The 24,592-nt window shown below is 40.0% G+C and overlaps 1 protein-coding gene across 1 annotated transcript in view; it reads right to left on the bottom strand.

Annotated features, from left to right (window-relative positions):
- The window catches only part of thsd7ba (thrombospondin, type I, domain containing 7Ba), a 117,583-nt gene extending 103,647 nt beyond the window's left edge, over positions 1-13,936 (bottom strand). The window contains exon 1 of the mRNA XM_070914555.1: positions 13,777-13,936. Within this exon, the coding sequence (XP_070770656.1) occupies positions 13,777-13,936 (160 nt within the window). The remainder of the gene's footprint in view (positions 1-13,776) is intronic.
- Between the last annotated feature and the right edge of the window lie 10,656 nt (positions 13,937-24,592).

The following is a 24,592-nucleotide window of genomic DNA, read 5'->3' as shown; positions in this document are numbered from 1 at the left end:
TCTGTTCGAAATCTGCAGCCATCATGCCATAATAAGACACATCATAGACAGTTGGATAAAGTCTTAAATATCCCTTTCTGATTTAGAAGTAGGGGCTGCTATTTCCCAGTGGGTTACGCTGAAAAGAACATGACTTGTCACTGTATTTTCAGTTCCTCCCCAATACACTTAGCACATTACACAAAAGGAATGCTTGAAAACTACAGCGCAGCTATGATTATTAATCAGTTTCTGCAGACACAGCAAAGTTTCTGGATCAAAGACCGAATAATAAAATAACAAGACAGCTCTCAACTCAGTGTCATGGGGTCAATATTACGTTGTTTCGTCATAGTAGCAGTTCTGTGCAAATGTTCTAGCTGGATGAGCAACAATTCAACAGAGACAGTTATTAGTTTGGCACCAGGCAAAAGTTACATGGTCATCAAACTCAAAAGGTGTCTTCCTGTTGGGAACGTCACAGCCAAGTCTGACGGGCACAGAAAAACAGAGGCTATCATATTACCTCCACGCCGAAAGTAATAAAAGATCAAACATCACTCCACAAATCCTAATTAAAAGTTCACCTGGCTTCTCTCCACATGATTAAGTGCTGGGCGTTGCTGGGGTAGGAAAATGATGCATGGTGTATCCAACTTATATTAATTATGTGCAAGGAGTTTCTTGCACATTGACACCCTGCTAACTTGTAGTTAAGCGTCTTTCCTTGACAGAACATCCCAAACATAATTTCAGACGATCTGACGAAGAGTGTGTACTCATTTCTTTCTCAGGGATTAATGAAAATGACTTCTCTCAGGAGGATGGTGGGCTGGGGCTTTTAGATATTCTGATAAACACAAGATGTTAGCATTATGGGGAACACATCTCCAGAGATAATTTGAAGCCCATTATTATTTGTACTCTTGTAGCTATGGCAGAGAACAGTGACAAACAAGTACCTTGTAAAACTTTGAACTCTCTTGGCTGCTCCTTTTCTTTCATTTGATGTTCAAAACAAAAAAACGTATCAGTAGCAAATTAAACTGTAAAGGCTTTGCAGTATGTACATGCTTTTTTTCTGTTCCCATAATGAGTTCAGCTTGTTCATCGAACAGGTTCAGTCCCTGCAGCACCTATGGTCCACTAATGACTAGGATGATCTGATTGCCAACTGATGGTCGAGTTTTAGTGATGAAAACTGAACAGAGCTTTATGTCGCTCTGGGTAAAAGCATCTGCCACCTGTAAATGTGGCATGCTTTGATCTAGAACATAATGCAATGTTTAACTGACTTTCCATTCTTAAATGAGCCAGATCTCACGGTAAAGTATATAAAACTCATTTTTAACATAGTCAGACCAACTGCTGTACTGACTGTGAGCCTGTTTTCAGGTGTAAAAATAGGTTGTGTTTTTGTGTCTCGCTGTGTTTGGTTATTGTTATGTGTGAGGTGTAATTTAAAGTCAACAAAAAGCAAGGACCTTTGGGCAAACACTGTTCCATACATGCTGTGTTCTGGTAAAATGAATTATTAGAGCACAGAACAATCAGTGACCGAGAATCTCTTATTGTTCTCATAATGAACCTCATTATACATGTTATGCCATTGTTATGTATTGCAGTTTGACATCACCTCCTCTCCATATATGGTTATGGAGGGGTGGGTTGCTTTTCTGCCTGAGGGACTAAAGGAGTCACAGAAGTTAACACATTCAAATTCTATATGCAGAGGCTTTAAACAGACTGCTTATTAGTGATAGCAGCCACACGCTCAGCTGACACGAGGCTGATATATAGCTTTAGCAACTTTTGAGTTTCTGCCTGAACTAGCTTTTCAGGCCTCACTTCATTTGTGATGAGTAGCGTCTTTGGATATTCTCACTTTGTCATTGAGTTGCTTCTGCCATTCTTTGGCTCAGGCCTCATGCTGCCAAATCAGCCAGTCTGAGAGCATGATCCCTGATCAAGGACAGCCCCCCAAGCAACCCTACAGCAAAACCCACCAGCACCCTTTTCCCATCGCTGTCTGTTTATCATTACGCTAGTGTTCTCTCCCCTAGTTACATCTTATTGAAATGCAACTTTGTGAGCACCTCATTTAAATCTCTGTGAACTGCACTCCCTCTTGAGTTCCACACAAGTTCAACATTACAACTTCAGGTTTGAGAAATTCAATAATAATTTTTTTTTCAACAGGATCCAGGGTTTGAAGGCTGGAGATATGTAGTCCTGAGGTAAAGTCACTTTGCCAAGATGAATAATTATAAAACCATTTGTGCTAACTCTCCCTATGACATTAAGAGACTGAATATCTGCAACATGGTATATCTCAATATGATAGCAGTTTCTGGGTAAGGATATTTTGGAATTACTCAAAAATAAATACTCTTATTTTAACAGTAAACAAAAAGATGACAATATTGTTTAAAAGGCTTGTTTTTAGCTCTAGGGATGGTAATGTCGGTCTGTCAGTCAGTTGGTTGGGTGGTCAGTCCACCACTTTAGTCCAGACTGAAATATATCAACAACTACTGTGCAGGATGGATACCCATGAGATTTTCACAGTCCCCACATGATAAATCCTACTGACTATCGCCACCATGAGATTGACATTTATTTAAATGTGTCGACCACTGGATGGTGCGAAACTCGGCACACATGTTTATGTACCTCTAAGGATGAACTGTAATAACTTTAATTGTTCCCTGACTTTTCATCTTGCGCCATCATCAGGTCAAAATTTGTCCAATACTTTGGTTTATGACCAAATACCAAACTGCAAAACTAATGACATTCCCATAAGCCTCAGCTGCACTTTGTGTCTGGTGCTAATTAGCAAATGTTGACGAGGTGAGCATTATATCTGCTGAACATCAGCATGTTAGTGTTGTACTCACTGTCACAAAGACGACTCAGCGTGTTGACCGAAGAAATGGTATAAAATGGAAGAAAATCCCTAACAGCATGGCCTGTTTGAATATTTTTTTCTGATTGGTTGGAGGCGTGTGTTAAAAACCATTAAATGCAACTACAGTCATATATTGGCCGTGAAGTGGTCCCTTTCTAACACGGCTATTCGCTGCAAGAGATGGAGGATAAACTACACAGCCCTTGCTCTGTATAAAAACTGTTCAGCCAAAGCAAATATGAGACTTCAGAAGTCTTAGTTGGCCAAATGAAACAACCTATGTCTACCAATATTTATCTCATAATTATTATTATTATCTAAATACTAAACAATTACTGGATAAGTGCAAGAGTTTAGTTTACCTGAAAAATATAGCAGAGATGTCTTGTTTAACTCATGTGGAATTTATTCCCTTTTCCCGTTCAGGAAATGGCACTCCTTCACCACATAAGCACAGCAGAACTGTCCACACTGTGATTAAGAAGTCACTCACAAAAGATTATTCAACAGCCTTGCTAAACAAAAAAAGGAGGATGAAAGCCAAGCATTAGCAGAATTAATTAAATTGGTTTGTTGTGCCCATTGAGTCCAATAGGTCGATCCAGCTCTCCCTCTACTCTAAACAACAAAGAATTATTCAGCTGCTCATCCCAGGGTAGGGCGAATGAAAATAAACAAGTGGTAAGACTGAATGAGAAGAAATGACATGCTGCAGAGATATGATGGCCAAACTCACAAACAGTATTTCATGCAAATTAAATAATGCTGCGTAAAATCCCCAAACCATAAAGTCATCCATTTTTAAAGAAGCCAGCCATGGTTACTTACTACTGTATCATCAATTGTCAGGATGTCAGTACCTTCCAGGATTCATTTGGTCATGAAGTTTTGTAACTTAATTATTACTTTATTATGTATTTGTCTTTTAATAATCAGCACTATGCTTGAACTTATTGGTCTTGTAAAGAAAAATCAAATACCATTTGATTTAACATTAAATTAGGTTTGTACCAGTAAGAAGCATTTTACGCGCTCTATTACAGCTACTCTCAATGCAGAAGTTTTATGACTCCCTGTATAATTGTTATAAATCAGTGAGTAAGAAAGACATCCTGCGTAATCTTGGGGACATCAAAATCTGACATTTTGATGTTAATTCTTGCTAAACAATGTGCTATCAAACTCTGTGTTAGTCAGAATGTGAAGTGGCCCGAAGAATCCAGGTTCAATCTCTGGGGGGTAATAAGTACAGGTTGGTCCCAACATTAAAAACATTTTTTTTGGGGGGGGGTGGATTAGGATCACAGGCAATGTTCTTTCAAGTGAAGGAAGCTCTACTTTTTTTTACTGCACATAAATCATAGGCAGGTGTTTGGCGTGGATGGTGGGTGTACAAAGCACAGGACTGCGTGTCGTTAAGTTTAGGCAACAAAGGCATTTTGGTTCAGGTTAGGGAAGATTATGCTTTCAGTTAAATGTTAGTGAAGTTAACGCGTTGTAGCTTGTGTTGTGAGTACCTAGCCGTAACCATAAAGACGTCCACCGAAAACAAGTGAAATACATTGTTAGTTGACATTTTACTTTTTCAATATTAAGAGTTAGCAATTTACCAGACATGTTGATAAAAAACAACCCAGGCAGTATGACGTTTCCTCTAAAATGAATTTGCCATTGCAAATTAGTAGCATAAAAACGTAATTTGTAGGAGACAGGATTAGCACAGGGCTATGCAGCAAAGTCATCCAGATAACTCAGATCCAGTATATATGCATGTTTTTCAAACCTAAATTCTCTTAGTTAAGTGACTTGTTATAATTCATCACGTATATTTTGCATTGGCTACTGCTTTAAAACTGGATGACTGCACTGCAATCCCTTCCTCACAGCCTATCTCCCCTCTCCTCCTCTCTTCCCTTGTATACCCTCTGTTCTGACTAGTCTCTTTCAGCACATTTGATCAAAGGGTAAAATAAAACAGGCGCTCTTGATAGACAGTGCTCTGCAATCAGAAAATGACTCATATGGGAGTTTTTCTCAGGTAAGAATAAAATCCATTTGGTTGTCTCTCCAGTGTGTTCCCCACTGGGTCAAATACACAGTAAACAGAGTGGGCTATTTTAACAGGTCTCTGTAGAGGCTACTGTTCAAACAGAGAGAACGTTATTAACATTTCCCTTTTTCTCTGACTGTGGGTAGTGGATCAGTAAGGAGTTCCCATCCTCCAATATTCTGAGGAGATCTTTTAAGTGAAGAGAAACATCCATCCAAGGAAACAAATAGCACGCCATTAATTATTAAGTAGAATATAGTGATAGGAATGGAGGGGAACTTGAAAGAAGAAATATGAAATCTCATCAGTTGGTAACCTATTTACTTCCTACTCTGTCTGCAGTAGAGGGGGTATAAGCACATGTGCTGACAAAGACAGAGCACTCCAGCACGGAGAGCAGCTTGACGAGGAAACACAAAAGAGGTTTTTTTTTTTCTTTAGCCATTTTTAGCATTTAGGTATTATCTGCCCCTGTATATCCTGCAGCTTCTGCCTGGACTCATACTGAGTCAGTCTGGCTGAGACCTTCAGGCTTACAGCTTTTGTGAAGCAAAGAGGAGTTCATCTCATTAAAACTATTGTAATTACAACAGGCATGTTATGTTTTGTTAAAGCAGCAAATAGCCTTTTTTTTATGAGCTGGAATTACACTGAAGCGTCCTCACTAGAGAGCATTTACAGAGCATATTAAGAGCCCTGACAAAAATGAGGGACAGAATGATAGAGTAATAATGCTATGTGACACTGAGGCTTTAATTTATTTTGTAGGGTGCAGCAGAGGATGTCAGATGCTTTGTCCATTCACTCCATGCAGTGACAAATTACTTATACGGCCTCTTTATGTGCCTGACCTTCACACAGACATGCATAACACACAAAGTACAAGGTCATTCACATCAGCCTCAAAATGCAATACTCCCAACTTCTAGTGAGGCATCAAAGAGCAGGACATGCTCCTGCCTGGCTCTCCTCCCTGCTGATTTACTGAAATCTCTGCACTTGGGCCAGTTTGCAGCAGTGGAAAAGGAGAACCTCCTGTCAGCAGGTTTACCTCGTTTGCATTTAAGTAGCTGAAGCTGTTGCCTAACCAAATTCCAGTATTGTGACTTATTAGCTTGTGAGGTACAATAGTATTCCTAAAATTCAGTCCAAATATCTAATTTGGTTGAGTTTTTATTTCAGCTACACTTCTGCAAACACATCTGCAAAAAATTACTGTCCTTGAGTGATCTAGCAAGGTTCGATTTATGCAGTCAGCTACACTACAGAGACTCTCTGACTATACTATGGACAACTTCAAAGGGTGCCCCCCCCCCACTCCCCCCGCCCCCAGATCGAAAAAATCTATCTAAATTAATTTAAGAGCGATGTATTAAGGGACCTATTCTGCACACATGGGGCTTTATCAAACAAAAATTTGAATCTCAATAGATGCCTATGTATTTCAATATTAGTATTAATTGAAGCTGCAGGAGCCAGTCAGTAATCAGATGACCTTCTGTCTTTGATTCCCATCATTTACACAGTGGCACTCCAGGCTGGATATTTCCACTAGCTACAGGAAGTCCTTCTAATTACCTCTGTCCTCAGTTACAAACTAGTCATGGCTGTGTGTCTTTCCCTATTCCTCCTTCAAGCCCCTAATGGAAAAATTCCACTGTGGGAGATTTGACCAGAATTGGAACGTTTTGTATAAGGGTGATGTGAAAGCCCCGCGCTGCCTGAAAGGGCCGTCTCTGAGAGGAGAGCGGCTCTGAAAGCTAACTCTTCTCTGAGAATATTCTCATGGGATTAAGGATCTGACTGCTAGAAATCTCTTGCCTTGTGGCTCTCGTGGGACTAGCCGCCAGCTTTTATGACAACCTCAATCAGTTCTCTGCCAGTCAGAAGGAGGGACACAAGTTCAAAATGAGATCTCAATTGCATAATCAATTTAAAAGGCTTTTGAAGAGACATGTCGAATGTTGTCAAGGTCGCTTTGAGAGCTGGAATACACACTTTACGATGACAAATACTGCTGATATTTAAATTAGACAAAGCAGAGCATTCGTTTGTCTTTCACTTTAGTGCTTTCTGTCAATTGTATGCCCAAGGCACTGTTACAAACATGCAGAGTGGATGTGTTTTAAAAAAGCTTGAGATATAGAATATCTGATTGAAGCAACATCTTTCAGCCTCAGATCAATAGTCAACTTTGAATTTTATTCACCTTGATCCTCATCAGGCTGACTTGGTGTACTAGATTTAGCCTTCCCAAAGGAGATGTGTGTGGAGGCAGATAACCACATTTCTTTATTTCAAATTTTAATGAGCATTTGTGCGCATTTGCAGGAATTTGCTGAAATGTAATGCCAAGCTGCATAATTGATACTATATGAATGGAACAAGGGAAACATTTTGAAAGCTTTACAGTGTTTACAAAAAGCAGGGGGGAAACACTTAAATCAAATGCGTGTCTCAATAAACGGTTGTGTGAGAGGACGCAGAAGCTCGGTTGGATGAAAGCGTTTCATGAAACCTCCACAGAAGTCCTGTGTTCATATTGATGTTGATGGTTTTGAACACGGCCATAATTTTAATGAAAACCCAGGTGACTCTTTGATGTACATATGAATTGCTAGATTTCTTACAAATAGAAGTAAAACTAATATCAGCTGCTGTCCCCATCTTCCACAGAGAGCAGTGCAGCAAGAGCAGTGTTGTGCTCTGTTTGAACCACTGCTTATTTACCTTTACCACTCTCTATAGCTACTCTATGCAGCAGAAGAAATCCAGCTTTGACAGGGAAACACAGCTGTTGTCAAACTGCTGACAACACCAGAGCCCACAGGACAAATCACCTGGCAGCAGTCATCGTTGGGATTAAAATAAATAAGTGAGTTTTGAGAATGTATTTTCCAAAAAACAAAACACACCATCTCCATCACATTTGTGTCTTTCCATCAGACTGTCGATAGTCATTCTATAAAAAACAGAATCAGACTGAATGATGGATGACTGAATGTAAACCCTGTTACACAGTCTCAATATCAGCAAAAAGGTTACAGCTATTTCAGCTGGATCTGAAGAAATTACTGTAGGCTGGCGGTGATTTCTAGCAATGATTGTTAGTCCAGAGACCACAACACCTTCTAATTTAAGATTTAAGCTAAAGGCAAAATTACTCACTAGAGAATTTGTATTCTAAAAAAAATAATATCATGTGTTATTTGTCTGAGCTATGGGGGTTGTTGAAGGGAAAATAAACTTCTGAAGAACACTGTAAGATATTATCATGAATTAAATTGTTAAATGATTAACTATTTGAAAGCGAGAACCATTTCTGATTTAGTGACAGAAATGTGTGCAAGCAAACACACAAACCGCAAGAAACACCAACCTTAGATTTCATTATCACACCAAAAACAAGCCCATGCAGCAACACAGAAGCAACTTGATTCAACTTAATACCTGAAGTTTATTGAACTTGCTATCCCAAATTCAGTTAACTCAACTTTTTAAAAGGCAGCAGGGAAACTTTGAATTGAACCAGCTTAAATTGTTTTACAGTGGTTTGGAAACCTTGACTTTGATGGAGAACCCTCAATCAGATAAATAAGCAAACTCAGAGAGTGCTTCTCAGATAAGCCTCTTTTGTAGCCAGATGGGACGTCCCATCACTGGGATTGGGGCAGATGTTAAGGGCCTGATGACGTTGTCTATTCATTAGCGTTGCTTATGTTGTGCTCAGGGCCGCATATGGTTTCTTATTACTGTCAAAACGCTATTTTTTAATACTTTTGTAATGTCATTTTGCAAACATGCATTTCTTCACTTAAATTATTTTCTTATTTATCTACTAGTTCTAAAGGTGTTCGTCTCTGCACACTGGGGACAACTTTCTTTGAATGACTCAAAGAGGGGTTGTGATGGCACTGAGACGTCTTAGTCAGTCAGCTGAGCAAGAGAGCAACGTCAGGTGCTTGATTATAGGTGGATTCAAGTACTAAATGATCTTGTGAAAGTTGGTCCAGACTAAGGCAGTTAAAATGAAACACTCAGGAGTGTAAATACATGCGATATGCTGCACAAAGACGTTTGACCAAATTGCAGTTTTATTTTCCCCAGCCACATGACAGTTAGACTGGCACTTTCAGATCAAGTTTGGAGAGCATTTTTCTAAAGGCATCTTTTTGAGGTGTGAAAAATGTCTGCTTGGTGTGCATGGAAGGCCAAAATAGAGAGGAAAAGATGTTTTGTAAAAGAAGTCGGCTTATACTGTGCACATGGCCTTAACAGCACATTTCCGTGACAGAGCTCAGTACAGGAAAAGTATCACTAGGCTATTAGTGCAGTGAGATGAAAAGAACATCACTCATAGCTGTATCAAGATCAATCCAATAGCAGACTAAAACAGAAATGCAAAAAAAAACATGTCTAAATAAGTGAGTGTTCACAGTTGAACCATAGGTCCTTTGTACCTTTTCTGCACACAGCAAGCAAAAACTGTGTGCTCATATCAGGGTTCAGATATGCCAGACTCAATTTGAATTCAGCTCCACAGGAGTAATCAGGTTATGGCAGTGCATGAAAACACATTCTCAGATTTCCTACAATAACCTGTTTTCTATCCAACATGTCATTTGTCATTTACAGCTAATCAGCTCTGTGAAGGGTCTTTATATCTATAGCACGGGTCACATGAGACCTAAGTTTATGATTTATTATTTCTCTGCTGCTTCATTCAAAGTCTCACATTTCAAAGGAACACATCTCCTGGCCAGCACCGTACATCACAATTACTGTGCATCTCTGTGCTCCCATGAGGAGGGAACCTGATGGATCCGGAGACCCCTTGATTTTTCCTCCAGCACCACCGTCAGGACAAGCTTTGACTCCCTTTAGAAAACAATTCTATCATCCATGAGGTACAATATTGACTGTGACAGTAACAGCTGACAGGGCGGTGCATGTACCTTTGCTGCAAGAGGAAGCGAGTGTGAGGGTAACTAGATATTGTCCACTTGCAACAGCCTATCCAGTGATGCGAAATGGGGAAAAAAATGCATTTGCCTAATGTGATTTACTTTTCTTTGTCACCATAAAATGGAAAAAGCCCTCTCTAAATTATGCAGTGTCATTTGGTTAAATGTGAAATCCTGAAGGACTCGATCCTAGCACACTGCCTCCTTTGAGCTTATTTTTCAGAAACAACAGAAGCTCACTGCAGCATTGATGTTTGATTTCGGCTTTGATGGTGCAACAGTGTGTTGAAATTGCAAATAAATGAACTCTGAGACACTGAAATGAAATGTAAATGTTGCCTGACAGTATCTCTAAGACCAAGACCAGGTCCTGGGGCTTCTGCCCCGTATGCTGTTTGAATAATCCAGCAGGAGCTCAGATCCCACTCATTAAGGAAAACCTTTATTGATTTCTCAATCTTTTTGAAAATCATTGCCCCTCAGCTGATTCGCACAGCTAATTTAGATAAACAGTAGATGGCTTAATTATTCAATCCTCCAGAGAAGCCTGGCAGGATTTATCAAAACAGCGACACACATCGTTTTATTTTTACAGCCAAAACAAAGAGAAATATGAATGAAACAAGCAAGTAAATGAGGAACAGCAACATATTGACTAAACAAATACACTTTCTTAATGAGTGCTCACTGCAGTCTTAATACTGTACACAGTCTCCAATGTATTGTTAAAATGATGTTAGAATATCACATTTTTTTCTCCTCAGAGATAAAGATACCTCACTTCCCTGAACTAGTTGGATTCTCTAGACAAAAAAGGAAAAAGAAATATATGGTTATTTTTAGAGTAAAGAAGTTTTGACGCACAATTCAACCCCATTTGGGATGAGCTCTTGTATCTAAGAATAATGCAGCTCTTCCCCTGTTAGTTGAAAAAACACAAATACCCAGACAAAAATCCCAGCATTTTAAAGACCTTTTACAGAAAAAAATTACGCTCATCTCAAAGATGACAAATGAAAACCTGGGAGAGAAGATCTTACTTCTCCAGTCGACTAAAGCTGACACAGGCTGAGCGCGGTGTCTTTCTGTCGTGTTTAAATGCAGATGCTTGTGGAAGTCAAAATAAATCCAATTGCAACGCTCTGTTTTAGAGGATATTAGCATTCTGAAGCTAACAGGACTGTATGTGATCTCTTGAATTTCAAGAGCAAAATTTAAGAGGCAAAAGCTACATTGTGCACTTACTTGTCTGCGATTATATTCTAAAATCAATTTTCTCAATGCATAAACTATATGAAATCTACAGCAGTGCAACAACCCAAATGTAATAAAATAAAACACACAGAGCAATGCAAATCACACTCTGCTGTACCAGTCGACAGCACTGATGTGTGTGCGAACGTTCAGTCCTCCTCATATGTTCATGTCATATGATATTTCCTATAGCATTTTTCTCACACACATTTTGATATCGGAAATGTACAGATAACTGATTGTTCTGTCGTTGAGCAAAACGCCCTGCAAGTTTACATGGTGGTTTGGAGCTCATATTATCATCTCAGTGTCTTCAGTGTGCTGTGAGTTAATGATGAGTGTGTACCTCGCTGTTAAGAAGGGCAAGTATGGCTGTTTAAAAAGGGATTTATCTTTGAACAGTCACTTTAAAGAGTTAAATAGCAGTCCTATTAGCTGCAGTGTTTTCAATGCTCTGTTCTGCTCTCTGAGACACTGATGAAGGTCAAGCTTAAACGGCTCCAGCTCTCTGTTTGAGCCAGAGACGCCCAGCTTAGCCACAGCTCTGGGAACTGGCTCACACAAAAGATTTACCCCACAATGCTGCTGGCCTAGATAGACACACCAAACACACAATAGGGTGGCTGTGCATAATTTAGATCACATCTTTCCTACACTGACAAGGCCAAAATTAAAAGGGAGTCTGTCAGCCAAATTAAGCATTCAAATACATCACATCCATGGTAAACATGGGGAAGTGAAATCAGTATTTGTCAACATGATAACACTCAGACATGTGACATGAAGCCTGGAGCTGCTGCAGAGACAGTGAATGTGAGACAGGTGTGGGGCCTTGAGGAATGTCTGCTCATTTAAACCAAACTATAGCAATTACATCATACACATTTTATTGTACAGCTGACTGTTCTTCCACTGAAATTTCTGTTGTCAGATTTCACTTCAAAGCATTGTGATAGCGCTCGCCACAGTCCCTCAGTTTCCCCCGGAGTCAAACAGACATTAGGAGGATATATTCAGAGGTGAGGTATGTTAAGTTTGAGATTTCCTTTCTTATTTTTAAAGTGGTTTTCATATCCAGTTAAGCAACAACTCATAAGCCATCTTAGCCCTGCAAGGATGTCAAATCCTCACACTTGGTGTCCCGGTTACAACCCTTTTGAACATACGCTCTTTCAAGTGAAATTAATCAATCTCTTTATCACTTGGGCAGTGTCATTACCCAACCACAGAGTGAGAAATGAAAGTGCTAATCGCACAGCAAGTGGGGCTTTTGTGTGGGAAGGCCAAGTTTTCCTCCTCAAGCTACTTTGGAAATACATTTTCAATTGAATTTGTTAAGCAAGTGAAGGATGAATAGTGAGGCTACCTCAAATTCCCTTTATAAGAGAGAGACGTATGACGTCAGCTTTCAATCACTTTCCAGAGGTGATTCACTCACAAATATGATAAATGTTTGTATATGAAATATTGCATGAATGCATATAAAAGGTATTTCAGACATACAAAAAACACTTATAAATCCAAACATTTAGACTCAATATTCACAGAGCAATGCATGTACTGTATACAGCATGCTGTTCATTCAAGCCATGTAACTGGCACCATAAATCCTCAGCAGATCATGGCAGGACATGATTATTTACTGTGCACCAATGTCTCATTAACTGTGTCACGTTACCACAGCATACACATCATTATGGTAACAATCCTAGCCCTGCTTGTCACCATGGGGCTGTGGATGGATAGTCCGTCAGAAAGAAGGCATTATAATGCTAACCGCCCAGGCGTAAGGACCCTCTGGCTTCATGATGTCCAATAGCGGCTCAGGGTTTATGCTCTCTAACAATGTGTGTCAGAAAGAGGATGATTACTTTCCAGACAGAACTGGCTGCATTGACAATGAATATAGTTGTACAGTATTTTTCTCCTGTAATGAGAAGTAGTAATGACTATGTGTATATACTGTATACTGTATACTGGAGTGTGTGTTTGTGTGTGTGTGCTCATAGATTCAGCATACCCAATGGTGTGAACCTTAACAGGTTCTAAGAGGTCAGTCTTGTAGAGCTGCAGCAATTAATCGATTAGTCGATCACAAGAAAATTAATCACCAACTATTTTGATTAATCGTTTCAGTCATTTTTCAAGCAAAAGTGTCAAATATTTGCTGGTCCCAGCTTCTTAAATGTAAGGATTTGCTGTTTTTCTTTGTTATTTATGACAGTAAATGAAGAGTCTTTGGGTTTTGGACTGTTGGATGGACTAAAGACGCAATGTCAAGACTTCTCTTTGGGCTCTGGGAACTTCTGATGAGCATTTTTTACAAATTTTTATACATTTTAGAGACTAAAAGATGAATCAATATTGAAAATAATCGTTGCAGCCCTGCTGTCTCGTTAAATCCATATTTTATAGAATACCACTGAAGCAAGCCCGGCAGGCGATGAGCAGCTCGGTGTAGTTGCATATCTCAATGTGTAGAATATATAATCAACCCCATCCAATGATTTTGCTCCAGAGATGAAAGAGAGGTTTGACCTGGATGATTGTATTTGAAAAGTCAGAAAGGGGTGTTCATTAACACATTCATAGTGCAGAGGAATAATTAGACAAAATACCTGCTTTCCATGAAAAATGATGGTCCTTGGGAAACACAATGTCTGACTGGACAGAAAAGGAAAAGAGAGAGAAGAGGAGGAAGAGGCTGAGGTAGCTCCCAGCTCGCCGTGTCCAGGCAATGACCCCAAAGTCATCTTTTAGAGTCATAGTCCAGCCCATTGCTTCCTCTCTTACTCCTGTGGGAAGAACATGAAATTAATCAGTAACTCACTCATAGAAATGGCCAGAGACGTGGGCCGGAGGAACCAGAGGAAGAGATTGTGCGCAGCTCTTTTAAAATGGGAAAAGTAGAGAAGGTGTCAGACACGCTGAGGCTGCTGTGTAGAAAATGTCCCACTGAAACCTCCAGCCCAGAAACATGACAGTCAGCGTCACCTTCCAAAGTGCATTAACACTCTCTCACACATGAATCATGGCGTTTCATTTCTTTTTTTTTTTTTGCTAAATCCAGCATACGAATTTGATACCATGTGTGTTTCTCCTCCCACATAGGCCAAAAATAATTAGTCAGAGAGGCTTGAGCATCTCAGCCTCCCAAGGTAGAAGTGGAAACATGTATTGAAGGAAGGGGAGACTTTAAGCTTGGAGTAATACAGGGTATTAGTACCTTTTTATTGCAGCTCATTTATTCCCATCTCCTGCTACTGTGATTCATGTCCTATGAGTGTTAGGGATTAGTCCTGGATTCACTAGGCCTCTAATTGTGTTGCACCAACAGCAAAATTAATGAATATGGAATTGAATCTGTAACACCTGATGCTTTGAGAGACTGATGTTACGGTGTTCATGACTGCGGTGATTCATTTTCCAAAAACAAATTTTGCTGCACTGTAGCTCTTGGGCATTGTGCGATTTGGTATTATTGGCTCATCATCCCACAGTGCACTCCCTGCTGTTTTTTGTCATTCTGCAATCATGGAGCTCAACGTAAAATCTAATACCCTTTTTGAGTCACAGTAAAACTTATAAATGTGACACATAATTTGGCATAAGATTATATACAATTACATGAATTGTGCAACATAGAGAGTGGCTGTATGTAAAATAAAAAACTAAAAAGAAGGAAAAAAGTTCATTTTAAGCAAACTGAGAGATACTCACAAGTGATATTCACAAGTTGTTATCAGTGATACAAACAACAGGTGGAGAGTTTATTTCTAAGTCAAGATGTAACTGCCATGAGATGGATGGTTTCAATACTTTTGTTTGAATTTGTTCACCAAAAAGCAATATTTTTACCTACTAATCATAAAGTGCATCAGGACAATATGAAAATCTTTTTCTAATTTCATTTTTCTTTAAACGTTACAGATCACCACGACACAGTGGGTTTGCATTTTATCTTGATAACCAAGTATCATAGAAAGTATCTGATGGTAGATTAACTACTGGGGGGCGGCAGGCATTTGAGATTTAATATTATTTACACATGGTGTTTCTGTGAAAACGTTGGGTGCCAGATTATTTTTGCTTGATTTCATTCAGTGAAATTAGATTTTGACTTGCTGCTTTAGCTGTGTTTTGGTGGGGGCAAAATTGTTTAATGAGAAAGAATTGCAGGGTGGAGATGGCTTGGTGCCCAGAAGTGGGCTGCCAGATGCCCAGTTTTTGATGGACTGTCCAATTTTCCTGGGTTTGATGAGTTATTCTACAGTCAAAAGTGTTATGGTGTCCTTGTGTCAGAGGCTTTTTAACTCGGTGCAAACACAAATTCAGGCTTTGTGCACGTGTAACATATCATTTGAAATCTGTCACACCCAAAGAACAGTGATGGAGTTAATTGTTCTCTCTGTTTTAAAGAATTGATTTTTCTTTCGATTTATTTTATTAAAGCTTTGTCTCTGGCCATAGAACTTATTCTATTTGGATGAATGAGCAGAGTAGTCTGGTGCTTTCACAGCCATATGCCAATTAGACACCTCTGGTTGCTGATTACAAGCCAACCTCTCTGGCTGCACTGCTCTGGAAGCCATACCTGACTGCACCCAGATTACATCCGCCCTCTAGCCAGTCTAATTTGACTATTCATGGGACAAGCACCGCTCTCCACAGGCTGACAGAACATGTCACAACTGATTGGAAAACATGGTCTTGAACAAAAACAAGCAATGAAAACAAACATGACCCCAAGGCATGACGGTATTGTTTTTCGAAGACAAGGCATTTGACATTACCATAGAGTTAGCTATTTGCAAGATCAGATGACTGATGCTTTTTCTTCAAGCCTATCAGTTTGAAGAGTTAGTGGCACTCGTGCTCATACAGCTCAGGCTTGGACTCATCCAGTCTGTGCCTGTTAGTAGAGGAGCAATGCAAGCCACCCTGAAAATCTTAAAAAAGAAAAGCTCTTAAACTGCTGGGTCAAAGGAATCATGCACGGCTCTCAGTGGCCAGAGAAAACCTGGCAAACAGCAGCGACGCTCAGATGCTGCTGTGCATCCTATTAGATACTCCATGATCTGATGGAATGCAATCTGCCTCTCCGTCTCCTGTGGTCCTTGTTTGGGGTTCATTCGCTGGATTCAGAGCGTAAGGACCCTGCAGCTACCATAAGGGAACAGATGAGCAACACTCCACAGCCTCCTCTTTCACAGGTGGCCACAATAATTAATGTTTGATTAGATCTTTCCAAATGAATGGAAAAAGCTAATTTGGTATGCCAAGGCTCTGAACAATCACCAAGCGATCCTCCAGCCTCTCTTTAAATAAGCCTAACAGCCAGTTCTGTCTGGAGTGGAAAAAAAGGCATTTGATCCCAGTACGTTTACCAGTGATGCCACCCTCTTCTCTGGATTACCACACAAATATGTAGCCAACCGGCTCATTCTCTCTTCACATTCTCTGCTCAAATGCCTGTCTATATCCCTGTGCTCTTCTTTATGAGCTGCATCCAGTATTTTCAGGTTAACACAGCTGCAAGTGTTTTCTCCACGTTGTCGCGCATGTAATTGTTTTTGATTGGGTTTGGCAATACAAAAACGAAAATCCATCCTCACCCAGACAAGCTGATTTTTGCAGATGTTTTTATTGGCAGGAATGACCATGACAGCATTGAAACAATTCGAAATGCAATGCACAACACAGTGTTTTTGGCTTCCTTTGATCACAGGCTTGTGGGTGCATTCACCTGTCACTGTATGGACAGATATTTTAGAATATTGCTGTCAATCTCCATTTTATTCCTGAATTCCTTTGACAGAATTTGCATTATTCTATTCAGAAATGTTACAAAAACAATTTCCCAATTTTGTTGACTGAACAGATGACACGCTGTATTTGCCTATTCCAAACGGTTTAGCCTCTTAGGACTTTCCATCATGACTGTACTACAAACTGGCACTGCTGATTGAAAAGGAGTTGAAAACGTTCGTGAACAGATCAGCCCAGTATCCAAGGAAGTACATCCATATTGGATGAATCCCCACCCCACAGTACACATCCAATGCCAACGATCAGTGCCAAAGCAGGAAGTAGGGTGGCCTGTATGTGGCAAGGCGAATTGGGGTGGTCAATGGGCGTGCAGCATGTTCGCCTTTCATACAGGAAACCAGAGTTCTTGTCTCATCATAAACCTGCAATTAACATTTTCCTTTTTATCAACTGTAACCACAATCTTTCCCTGACCTTGACAAGGTGTTTTACCTGCCTAACTCCAACCGTAAATTGACCTTATTTAGTTTATATGCAATAAATGTAACCTTTCCCTAACCTGAACCACAGAGGGTCTGGGTCAATGGAACCCTGTCCAGTAAGCTCTCATCTTCCCCTCAGGGCTCTCCTTCGATTTCTTCGATTATTAACGGAAGTGCAACATGTCAAGCAGCTAAATCAATCTTTGAACAAGAGATGTTTTGGGTGGAAAGCCGTTTTACTAATCAGGAGCTAAGCTACAGTTTGTGATTCTGCAGACACATGCAGGTCATGAATAAAACTATGACAGTAGGCTAATTAGTCCATTTGTCCGTCTTTTACATTAAAGCTTAGTTTTTATTCATTGACGAAGGTGACTTTTTATTTAGTTTTAATTTCATTTCTGTTGCGATAAAAAGATTGCCAACTAATATTTTTCATCAAAGTGTTTGTTGACAAAATTAACACGGGTTAGCACCAACACCCTAGAATGAGATTGCAAGATTGCACTGTACCTGAGCAAGATGACTGCCACTCATCCCTTTGGGTGATCTGGTTGGTGCAGTGGCAGATGCTTTTTACTAGTCCGTCCAAGGAAGACAGGAGCAGGGCAAAGGAGGCTTCCAGAGACGTTAAGCCTGACAGGGACAGTAAATCAGCTGCGCCAGGCCTTCTGCTTGAAGCATCATGCAGTGGCTTAATCCTGCATGAATCAATGTGTAGAGGGCTGGGACTGTGTCACACCTCCAGCAGCACTGAGTGGTATTAACTCCCTGACACTGGCTCTGTCAAGTACCCACCCACTGATGTTCCGACCGCAGTTGGCACAAGAGTCAGCCTGGGCTACAGGGTCTGAGGAAGAGGAAGACAAAAAGAAGAAGAGAAGAAAAACACTGATATAAGCATCTGATACCACAGCAGAGTAAAATCTGACTCTTTACACAATGACATTCGCAAGATTATACTTCTTTCACATGATGCATTGTTGATAGCTATCTCGCATCACCGAGGTGTGCAAAAGCTACAAAAAGGGAAAATAGGAATGAATGACAATGTGTAGATGCAGGGAGGCTTCATAAAGATGCATGACCTTTACACTATCAGTACACACTGGTCCAGAGGTATGACTTTTTCTGTGGTTTAGAATTCATTAATTTGTTCTGTCTTATTCATTCTTCTATTCACCTTTGCTGACAGATCTCAGAGAAGGTTTCTGTGCATATTAAAAAGGACCATTATGTTTCCAAATTTAGACTTGCTGCAGTTATACAGGGGAGGGGCAGCGCCACTTATGCATTGGATTAGCACAGGGTTGGTTGTTGTTTGTGAATTTTACATTAAACTGCAAGACTTACAGTGATGATTTGTTATTGCCTGTGTCGCATTCTGACAGCGATGTCAACGACAAGAGTGCAGTCCAAGAGTTGCACCTTGGGTTTTTTGCTCTCCTATGACATTCAATGATTACATGTCAACCCTCCAGCCAAGCCTTTTGTGAGGGCTTATCCAGAGGAAACTCTGATTCTATTAACACCTCCTGCCCTTGTCTCCCATCCACCCCCAACCCCTTCCTCACTGGACCCCCCTCTAAGCTCCGCTCTCTTATTGACCTTCCTGGCCACACTCCTGAAAACCCCAGATCCCACTGACCCACACCTTATTTCCCAAGGCTTTTAAGTGCTTTGTCTTGCCATTCCATTGTTGCTCAAATGAGCTTGTCTCTGTAGCTGCACTTCTCCTCCTCTGGCTGGCTACTAACTAAATAAAAGCCAAGGAACAGGATGGACGAAAGCTGCTCCTGGTGGATGGAGCTAAATCAATTGCAAATAGGAAGGGACAAAGAATTCATTTAATCTTTATTCAATCTCAATTTTAGACTTCTATTACAGTGTGCGTGCTACCTTTTACTGTTTTCTCAACTCTTGTGGATTTCTGCATCTAGGTGATAGTGCAGTGCTTAAAACAGATATTTTGAACAGAAACTATCTATCTCTGTCGGTCAGTCCACCACTTTGGTCCAGACTGAAATATCTCAACAACTATTGGATGAATTGCCATAGAATTTTGTACAGGATAAATTGTGATAACTAACTGCAAATCAGCTAGCATGTTAACATGCTAACACACTCAAATAAAATGATGAACATGGTCAACATTGTACTTTAAATATTGTCACTGTGAACATGTTAGCATGCTGACGTTAGCATTTAGCCTCACAGAGATGCTAGCATGTCGATTTTTAGTCTAATTATACCTGCTAAATAAGCAAAAGGTAATTTCAGTAACTGAAGGTAGGATTTATCGCAAGACTGTTGTATCAGACTACATTAGTGTTAGCTAGGTGTACCTATGAACTGAGTGTATTTTATGGTAACTGGCAACTGAGAGTATTTTCTCTCTCTTCTTTAAAAAAGCAGTGTGTATGCTAGTTTATGTTATGTTAACTTATCCTATCATATCCAATTGACAGTGGGACAGTGTAGCCTCTACAGGCCTGCCCTCTACAGCTTTTTCTGCTTCACTCCACAGAGTTCAGTCCAAAGACAGAAGTGTCCGGCAACATCTGTTGTGACAAGAATCGCCTCCAACCTGAACCTGCCTCATGCTTCGCACCTTTTTTCAGGGGCTGGTTACCTCACCTGGCTTGTCACTATCCTCCAGTCCCACAGCCAAAAGCCCTTTTGACATGACTACAGAGCTTTCGCTCTACATCACATGCACTGGTTTTCTTTGATATCCATCCCAGAGAGTGCACTTGGCCATGTACCCTGTCGCTGTGTTGCGTTTAGCCTGCCTGCAGTGAGGCGTTTCACCATCTCACTGCACACGTATTGTACTTGCCAGACATTTCTTCTTCTTTTTAAACAAGTTGGTACAAAACAATCTGAAAAAATCTTAACATTGCCCAGTTGAATAGATGCTATATGACAACCTGTACTACTACTACTATCATCCACCTGCATCATTGTGGGAGATCAGTTGCCAATATCAGTGTAGGACAGTTATATTATAACATGTAACATTGTATTGTGGAAATGTTTTGCTCATGTGGGTGGATGTTGAACTTAACCATCTCCTGCACATTACCATCTGTCAAAGGATTTCTAGTGGCCTTCTCTTACAATTCATTGTTTGTTTAAGAACATATTTATACATATATATATATTCTGGAGCCGAGACCTTGATCAGAATATGAATTCTCATTCATGTCATCTGTAAATGAGAATTCATAGGTAGATAGAATGTGTCTGGAAAGTTTTTTTAATAAGCTTGGCAGTATTCATAGACTCAAACCTTTCTGTACATCATAAAAGACTTTGCACCCCCGTACCTCAGCAGACCGACGTTGAACTCAACTGTGGTGCTCTGCCAACAACCACATCCCTAAAACAGGCCATATATTTTGCAATGCTTCCAGAAATTCAAAATCATTTTTCCCAGACTGTTAAGATGTTGTATGTGGCTGTATCTGAAAGAAAGAGGTATCTCTACTCTGCCAGCACCTCAAACAGTCTGGCAGCCCAAGCAGCTGCTCCTGAAGCCAGGGTTGTGAACTCAATCAGCCCCATGTTTATCGTTGTGGCACCAAACATACTATGGCTCTTTCTGCCTGCCTCCATGTGCTGTAGGTGCAGTGGTATGGCTAGTTAAGCAAGCTGACAGGGTCACAGCATTGATAACGGCAGGAGAGAATTTTAACTCAGCGTGCCCACCCAGCCTCACCACACAAAGATCAGTTAAATGATACCATCCATCTACTCCGGAGTATCTTTTTCTTTACACAATTGGGGAATTGGTTTGGTTTTTAATCTTTTTAATCTCTATATTGCAACGCTTTCTTTTTTTCTCAGTTTCTGAATGCTTGTAAAAAATTAAAAAATTGCTTTGTGTTGGATGGGAAATTGAATCATTGAATTAGCTGGCCAGGAAGTACGTGCATCTTTGGAAGATTGCTGAATTACAGTGATTAATTACAAAGCAAATGTGATCACACAGGGTAAATTTGAAAAAGGCAAAAATGTGGCACCAGAATGTTTAAATATGGACGAGCTGCAGCAAATCTCTTATTCAAATTAGTTGCGTCAAATATTGTTACAGAGAGGGAATCTTTACTTCAGTACACTTAAGTGTATTTTTAATTTGAGTCACCATCTGCAAATTCCTAAATCATCTCAATTACAGTATTTCAGTAGTGATTGACATCTGATGAAAGGAAAAATGAAACCAGGCAAAGCCACAGCCCACAGCTGTGTTAACATACAAGCTCTCCTGCCATGTTGCTCAAAATCAAATGTCTGATCCAGAATAAGAATCAGCGCTCAGTGTGATCGATGGCAGCTCAGCCTCATGTGTTTATCAAAACAATCCAGAGTCAGTCGGAGACAGGCATGCATTTAAAAAGATGAATTGATGTACTTTAATGTTGACAGACCCTTTAATTGAGAATGCCTTTGTGCATCAAAGTTGTTTTAAAGATATAAAAAAAGTGTTTCATTTCATAGCTAGATATTCATGCAGCATTTACTAGGTCACACATTTATCTGTTCAAAGTGAATCAATAGCCTTTAGAGTGAAATGACGCTAATTGAACTGATGTCTAAAACAAAGCCACAGAGCCAGATAATTCTCACTGAATTTTTTTTCTCACCATAAATATTTCATCAAAGACATGAAAAGGGATCTCAGAGAATGTCAAATTAGTGCAAAACAATAGCAGAACAAAAGCTACAAAATGATAAGTTAATTGGTGTGAACATGCTCAATAATTATTCATTATTTATTCAATTATTCATTATTTCTATCTTCTTATATTTCCATACATTGCTGTTTTAAATGTATATATTGCTGTTGTATATAGAGAAACATTTTCTTACATACTTTTTGCTGTATATATTTGTTATTATTGTTATATTACCTTCTATCACTTAAATATTGTAAATGCATATATTTTTTATATCTTATATTTTTACATACTTCTCATTTCTATTTTATACTTGTTATTCCTAATTTCTCTATGCTACTTTTTCTATTCTTGAATGGGAGCACTTGTAACTCACCCGGGGATCAATAAAGTATTTCTGATTCTGATTTCTGATTCTCATAAGACTAAGTCAAGACAAGTCTCCCAGGAAAGAAAGTGGAAACGGCTGAAGTTGCTTTAGGTGAAAGGACATCACTCATCTTCCTTGTGCAGAATTTTAATTGATTATGTTTCAGGTACTCAGTCCTCAGTAAAAATAAAGTAACGGCACCCCCTCGAGAAGCCGCGACAGCATGTGCAAAATAGAGCAAAAAAGGATTTGGAGCAGAAACAGACACCAAAAACAAATGTCTCTGCTTTCTGAAGCGGAGCTGGGAAATTATTCAACAAAAGACGGAATGAGAGAGATGGAGAGCTTGAAAGAGAAACAAACCGTTCCTGGATAATCGGATTTGTTTTGTGTGGCTGTTCCACCTGGCCTCCCAGCCGCTACCTCCCCTTCATTTAAACAGCTTATAATTAACGCAGCACTGGCTGTAATCCTGGTCACTCTGTCTACCCTTTTCAATTGATAGGAGCGTCTCGGGGGACTGGAGTATGCAGGTGAGCGTGTCTGAGTCCCAACTGCTAAGGGACCAGAGGGGATTGTCGCCCAGAGAGGAAGCCATCAGTGTGAGCGAGGGGGGTGGCGTGACGGCGTCAGGATTAATTTTGAGGAGGCCTGGTTGCTGAGGCAGGCTGATAACATGGGTCAGCAGTTGCAGAGACACCTGGACCCTGAAGCAACGAGTTTCTCTCTGGAAAATAACTGTTAATGTACTGAGAGCTGTGTGTATTTATCTGTGTGTATGTGGGGGGGAGGGATGGCTGAGATGTCCTGAGATGGCTGAAACCTGCAAAAAGTCAATTATACAGAGGGAGAAAATGTGGAGGAGAGTGGAACCATGGGTGGGATTAAAGGCCCGGTGGTGACGATGTGAAGTCATCACCAAAAAAAATGTTAAAAAATAAATGGCAAAATGTTCCATCATGTTGGAGAAAGAAGAGGTTGCATGGTGTGTGAAAGAGAGCCGAAAATGTAGTATTGAGTATTGAGTTTGACACACGACTGTGTAGCTGTTGTAGTTTTCTTTGTAAAAACCAACACAATAACAAGTCATCACTAGTTGTATTTTTCTTTGAATAGATCAGACTACAATACACTGACCCATTCACTGCCCAATATGTGCTGCAGTCTGACAATAACAGATGTAAAAGAAAACTACTGCATAGCTAAATCCCCTATGCCACTTCAAAGAAGGCTTTGCATAATAAATGTGTACATTTTAGTTTTTAAAGCAGAATTGCAGAATTTTAGATCAAGGCGCAGTCGAGACATTGCAAAGATTTGAAAACATAAAGCCTGTGACGGGTCAACCTGCAAAAGACAGGGCACACACGACAAAACCAACTAGGACTTGAAAACATAAGTTAGGGCTTAATATTCAAATATTACTTTCTACAGACTAAGAAAAGGATTTGGGTCATGCATACACCATTTTTTGTATTTGAGTCATCACAAACATTATTATTATCTTTCCCACACTCTCAGTTCTGAATGTCAGAACATCATGTTCACTTTGTTCACTGACCTTTCCAAACCCATCAACACTGCCAGCAGCACTAATAACCCAGACACGCATATCTGTGTTTCTATTTCATAATGTGCTATCTACATATTTGAAACAATGAGCTATGCAATGAACTATTGTGTTTATTAATGTACTGGAAGACAACGTGTGTGTGTGTGTGTGTGTGTGTGTGTGACATTGTGAATCCAAAGCTGTGGGGTGGATTAGAAGAGAGAAGGTGGCACACATCACCGATGCCCTTTATATGAGGTCCGCTATCCACAGACATTCAAAACAGTTCATTCATTTGGTTTATCGAAATAAAACATTTATAACATATAACATTTACAGCACCTTCCCATGGGTACCAACAAAACAACACAAATTTCAACTAAAATGACACATGGACATGTGCTAATAGGCACACAGACACACACAGACACACACACACACACACAGACACAGACACACACACACACACACACACAAAGAACTTTAGAAGTCTCTTCCACAGAATGGGTAGAGTCTAATCTCCACTGCGTCAGAGCTCAAAGTTCACATTTTGAGGGTTGAGGGGAAACAAGTTGGCGCTTT

Source organism: Enoplosus armatus, chromosome 11 (assembly GCF_043641665.1).
Source record: "Enoplosus armatus isolate fEnoArm2 chromosome 11, fEnoArm2.hap1, whole genome shotgun sequence".
NCBI lineage: Eukaryota > Metazoa > Chordata > Actinopteri > Centrarchiformes > Enoplosidae > Enoplosus > Enoplosus armatus.
The sequence above is the reverse complement of the archived record's forward strand: the minus strand, read 5'-3'. Positions and strand labels throughout refer to the sequence as shown.